Source organism: Parambassis ranga, chromosome 14, assembly GCF_900634625.1.
Source record: "Parambassis ranga chromosome 14, fParRan2.1, whole genome shotgun sequence".
NCBI classification, from domain to species: Eukaryota; Metazoa; Chordata; class Actinopteri; family Ambassidae; genus Parambassis; species Parambassis ranga.
This window is the reverse complement of record NC_041034.1, coordinates 7,382,540-7,388,009: the sequence shown is the minus strand read 5'-3', so window position 1 is coordinate 7,388,009 and position 5,470 is coordinate 7,382,540. Positions and strand designations below refer to the sequence as shown.

At 44.2% G+C, this 5,470-nt stretch overlaps 1 protein-coding gene across 1 annotated transcript; it reads right to left on the bottom strand.

The window, feature by feature from the left end:
• Nucleotides 1-2,410: 2,410 nt before the first annotated feature.
• sowahaa (sosondowah ankyrin repeat domain family member Aa) lies at nucleotides 2,411-4,730 on the bottom strand. The gene has a single exon (XM_028421682.1). The coding sequence runs from the start codon at nucleotides 4,621-4,623 to the stop codon at nucleotides 3,214-3,216; it is 1,410 nt and encodes a 469-aa protein (XP_028277483.1). The 5' UTR covers nucleotides 4,624-4,730; the 3' UTR covers nucleotides 2,411-3,213.
• Between the last annotated feature and the right edge of the window lie 740 nt (nucleotides 4,731-5,470).

Genomic DNA, 5,470 nt, shown 5'->3' with positions numbered 1-5,470 from the left:
CTTCTGTTGTGTCCTCCTCATTTCACACACATATTTGGACTCCACAGATACAGACAGAGTATCACATGAAGTACAGGGGCTGCAGATTATACACAGAACTGGGATTAAAGGTTAATTAATCATGTATGTCCATTCTGGGAGAGCTCCTGTTTGTCACATTTTGTTCCCCAAATGTAGCTCATGGTGCAGCAGAGCTCACCTCTGCCCTCTGCAGACAAATGAAAGCATTGTCTCTCATTTACTGGTAAAAACTGTGTAAACCTGTAAGCACTTCTTTTGGTTCGGTGGCCTTCCTCACTATATATTTATATTTATGTGTCATCATGGTTGTCCTGGTGCTCAGGTAAGATATCTGATCCACATATGAAGCTGCTGGTTAGCATAACTTTGCATAAACATGGAGAACAGGAGGGAACAAGAAGCCTGGATCAACTGAAAGTAACAACATTAGCAATAATATCTGGCAGCAACTCAATGTTTACAAACAAACACTTTGTTTATTTGTGTGTAAATGACTCTAATAAGTGAACTGGGGGGCAGTTAGCTTAGCTTATCAGAAGCACTGGAAGCAAAGGATGAGTAGATCAGGCTTCTCCCTGTCTACATATTCGGTTAGACTGATGTCCTCCTGGCTCCAGTTAACATGACATGAACAATGGAAACAAGATAACAAGTCTGGTTTAGCTTAGCATGGCTCTTTGTAAGGTAAGAAACCCTGACTATATGTAACTTAAAGGCTCACAAATGAACATTTTCTTGTCTCTGTTGGTTTAGTCATTTGTGCACAGATATGTAGGCCTACAAATGTCTTAAAATGATTATGTTGAGTGTGTTGCTGAAAGTCATAAAGCACTTAGCTTAGCTGAGGAAGCTAGCATGAGCAAATGAGCCAGTGCAAAGGTGAAACACTTAACTAAAGCTTGTTCCTTTATAAATAATTGGTATCTTGAGTCTAGGCTAGGCTAACTGCTCTTAGCTCCAGAAATGCTCATTTTTAGAGGGTCAAAATGAGCTCTTTAGTGTCTTTCTGCTTATCTCAGTGGAATCCAGTTTGTCAGCAAAAATAAACGCTTATTAAAGAATGAACCCGGAAAATAAATGGTTGGATTCATGTTGAAGAATGGCAGAGCAATCCCCAGGAGAACACTGAGAGACAGCGCGTACTGTGCATTGCAAATTAAAAAGCACTTTTAATCAGATTCCCACAGAAGCAGGAGAGACATAAAACACAAGTCAGGGAATTCTAAACAGGTCAGATCTTTGTTAGACACTTAATGTATGGTAACTAAGTTCAGCTGAGACAGTGCTAACAGACAGAAGGGGGCAGGAAACACTGCTGCAGCATTTTTTGTCACAGTGTCAGTTAATGAGGAGCTTTGCAGCTAATCTGACAGCGTCTCACCAAATGTTTAAATGCTCAGAATGTATCCAGAGTGCAGAGTCTGGAGGGTTGTTTATCTGGAGGACAGACCCCCGCCTCTGCCAGGAGCTCAGGATTAGCAGCATGGACGCTCACTATGTAACCTGAACTCTGAACTCTCTGCCTGCAGGAATGTCCACACACCTTTCGTCAGGGTCCAACCCCGGCCAGTCATTACACAGCGAAGTTATGACGATTAACAAAGGCTTGTTGTTGAGCTAAAGGGGCTAATGGCTAAGCTGTATACCACCATGAGTTACTGCCCATGTGTGCCTCTGCTGTAATTAAGCGTACTTCAAGCCTAATAGTTTACAATGACAAGGCATTCCAAGCCTTCCTTGTACACTTCCTGTGTCCATTTTATTTGGTACACCTGGCCATAAAGTCTACTTTTATGATGTCTATAAATATATATATATATAGTTTTGTTGACAGTGGCATGGAGGTGATTAGAATTGAGGTCATAGCTGCTGGACAGCTGAGAGGTGTAACACATTTCTGCACAAATCACAGGGACCAAAGGGAATAAACATCATTTAACCCAGCACCACACCACACAGAAATATGACCTCAGCTGTTTGCCACAAAAAACATATGACTCAAGAGTCGAGAGACAGCAGAAATGTGTCTAAACTAGCAAGATGGCAGCTTGTTGCAGCAGCTCCTTAGATCATCTATCTATCTAGAAGCCTTCTGTACATGGACAGATTGCTGCATCAAAAAAAAAAAAGCATTTCCACGTTCATCAGAAGTGATTTTATTGTGTGCTGCTGCTTCTGTTTCCCCTCATTCCTGCTCCCTGTTTCCCCCCTTGCTGGCTTCTCTCCTCACAGCAGCAGCAACAACTAAGAAAAAGAACATTTGCTTAATAAAACCCAGAGGCTCGCAGATGAAGCGTCATCTTGACGCAGAGACAATGCACGCTGCTGGGGCCGGTGACATCACGACAGAAACAGGGGGGGGGGTGTGCTGGAGGCGTGTCATGTCTACATGCTGTCTTCTAACATCAGCTGTGTACAATGAAGTGTAGTGAGGTCACTGCAGCTGAAAAAACACATTCACCCTCAGTCATTTGCTTATCAGTCTGAATCACAGCCATCTCCGCAGGCTACATGGACGGCTGCCATGTTTTGGCACATACAAAGACCTGAATGATTTACGGAGCACCTGCACACGCCTTAATGAGTCACACACCTTTTTTACATTCTTTTGTGCAGTAAATGTTATCATAAATCAGGAGCTTTTCTCGCCAGCTGTTTGCTTCTTCTTCCCAATGTTTAATAATTAATCTGTGAAGTGAATTTTGCCTCAAAGGCACAAACATCTGACAGATATTTTATTTTTTTAACCATTAATTCTGTTGCTCAACATGTTCTTTGTTCATCAGTTACTCAGAAATGAACACACAGAGGAGAACAAGTCAAGTCTTGATCTCAGTCGATCGGTAGAAGAATGTATTTATATCACTGTTAATTCAAAAGAAGCATCAAATCATGTTATTCGTGGACGCCGACAGGAAAATATGAGTTAAAGATGGTGTGCTTTTATTCACGGGTCATTCAGTAGAGGCCATTTCAGTCATTTAAAGGGTTAATATGGCACAGGTTTAAAGTTCGTTTACATAAAGGAAATAAATAACCAGTTTCAGACTCAATCAGTCTACAGACCCTCATGCAGGTAACACCCTGTCCCATTTGGTTTCCATTTCAGACACATCTGTGTTTCCAGATGTTGCCATCCTTTCACATGCAGCAAAAACAACCCTTTCAGATATTAAAGTCAGAGATCTGCCCTCACATGAAAACATCTGATCCGGCCCTGTGCCTGAAGCTGCTGTCTTCTCTCTCCTCCCCAGCTTCATCGCTCACAGAGTAGAGCCCCAGCCTCTGCTTGTGCTTCTTCTTGTGGCCCGTGATGTTGGGCTGGAAGAGGCGGCTTATTGAGTGCAGGCTCTTAGACAGATCTGGGAACAAGTCCAGCTCCTCTTTCTCATGCAAGTGCCGCTCCTGTCCGGGCGGGCCTGGTGTGGTTCTGGGTTCACCCAGCATCTCTCTCACAGCCTCAGAGATACCTCTGTGCAGATAGTGATAGGCCCTCTTCCCACAGTTGTCCCTGATTCTTACATTGGCTCCATACTCCTGCACCAGCATGGTCATGATGTAACCCTGGTCGTGCAGGGCTGCAATGTGTAAAGGAGTGTACCCTCCATGTGCTTTTACATTAATGTCAACGCCGACCCCTCCGTGCTTGGACACGTCGATAATCTTCACCAGCATTTCGCTGTTGCCCCACTTGGCCACCCAGTGCAAAGCGGTGAACCCTGACATGAAGTCCCTCTTCTCGGCCAGCCGGTTGTCTCTGAGCAGCAGGCCGTAAACCTGGCTCCAGTGGCCGGCGGCGCACTTCACCAGCCACTCATGCTCCGATGGCTCCAGGGGAACAGCGGAGGGCATCCTGCTGTCTTTTGGCTCCTCTGTCACCTTGGTGCTCTTCACTGTCCTCCTCAACTGGGGCGAGCTGACGCTGCTGCCAGTCTCCACTGAATGTGGCCTCTTGGAATAATCTGGACCTGCAGGGCAGTTGCCCGGGTCTGCCTTTAATTTATGGATCTGCACCACAGTGCTGCTGGGTGGCATTCTCAGAGGCAGAGCGTATGGCTTGCTTTGAATATTGTTGCTGTTATTAGAACTCTTTTGTGAGCAGGTACCCTCAACAGCATCCTGCTTAAAACCCAGCGACCTTTTAATCCTAATCTCTGAATATTTGCTCCTCTGCAGAGCCAGCTGGATTGGAGACAGTAATTCTGCAGGATTCTCACCTGCCTCCTCGTCCTGATCAGGTTCAGGAGCAGCTGATCTTTCCCCTCTTACACTCTCAGAGTTTTTAGTCGCCTCAGTCCACGCAGGTGGGCGCTGTGGCTCACCTATCCGCGTGATCTCTTTACTTTCATTCTCCTCCACGGGGTTCTCCGCTGCCAACAAGTGCTGATACATTTTCTTTAGGACAACGTACCGGGCACCGTCCACTTCCCTGACGAAAGCGACGTTGTTGACAAAAGTCTTGAAAAGCTCCCGGTTCCGGTCCCTCTCTGTCGGATCGACGCAGTCTACTGAGCCTCGGAACTTATGCACCAAGTCGGATTTCTTCACTTTTCCTCCCTCCGCTATCAGCAAAGACAGGACGGATTCCTGCGTCAGGGCCATGATTAAAAAAATCGTAGACTGTGAAAAGTTCAGACTTATCGCCTGTTAGGCCTACACCTTTGCTCTGGTGACAGCAGGCTACAGTAGCCTTTACCTGGCCGCTCACTTCTCTCCTCCTCCTCCTCCTCCTTTCCACCTGGTGGAGTCTCTTTCCGGGAAAAAAAGTGCAGACGTGGATAAAATTTGAATAATATATGCTGATTTTATTTGAGAAAAAAAGCAGCTGAAGGTTAAGACAAAATTTGTGATATATAGAAACTTAATTAATCACATTTATTATATGATTTAGGCATATTTATTTTATACTCAATACCAAAGACACACAATAATTATTATAAATAATATTAATTTATATAATTAGTTTTTTTTAAGCTATTTTGCGCTTTGAAGACAAATAAAATCTAACTCTCCCAAAAATAAAACAAAAATATTATTAAACATTAGAACACACACAAATATAAAAACTTTATATTTTATTTATTCAAACAGCAGAGGTGCGCTCTGATTGGCTGAGACAGCTTTCTAGTAAAAATCAATCTCTGACCTCATGAATGAAATTTAAATAATAATACCATATTTTGAAAAAAACGACACACCCACAGATGACTGTAGCTGAGGTGATGACTGTGTGTATTAGCACCTCGCACATATTTCTGCTCTGCCCCTGTCGCTCTGTGCTGCCGCTCGCTCCTGTCCTGGCTTGCAATGTGTGCAACATGACATTCCTGGACTGTATGGGAGTTTCTCTGAAGTGGCCATGTTGGAACGTATCTGTCACGACCCAAAGATGAACGCTACCGTCAAGATAGTTCAAGTACTGCGTCAAAGCACGTTTAAAACTGCCACT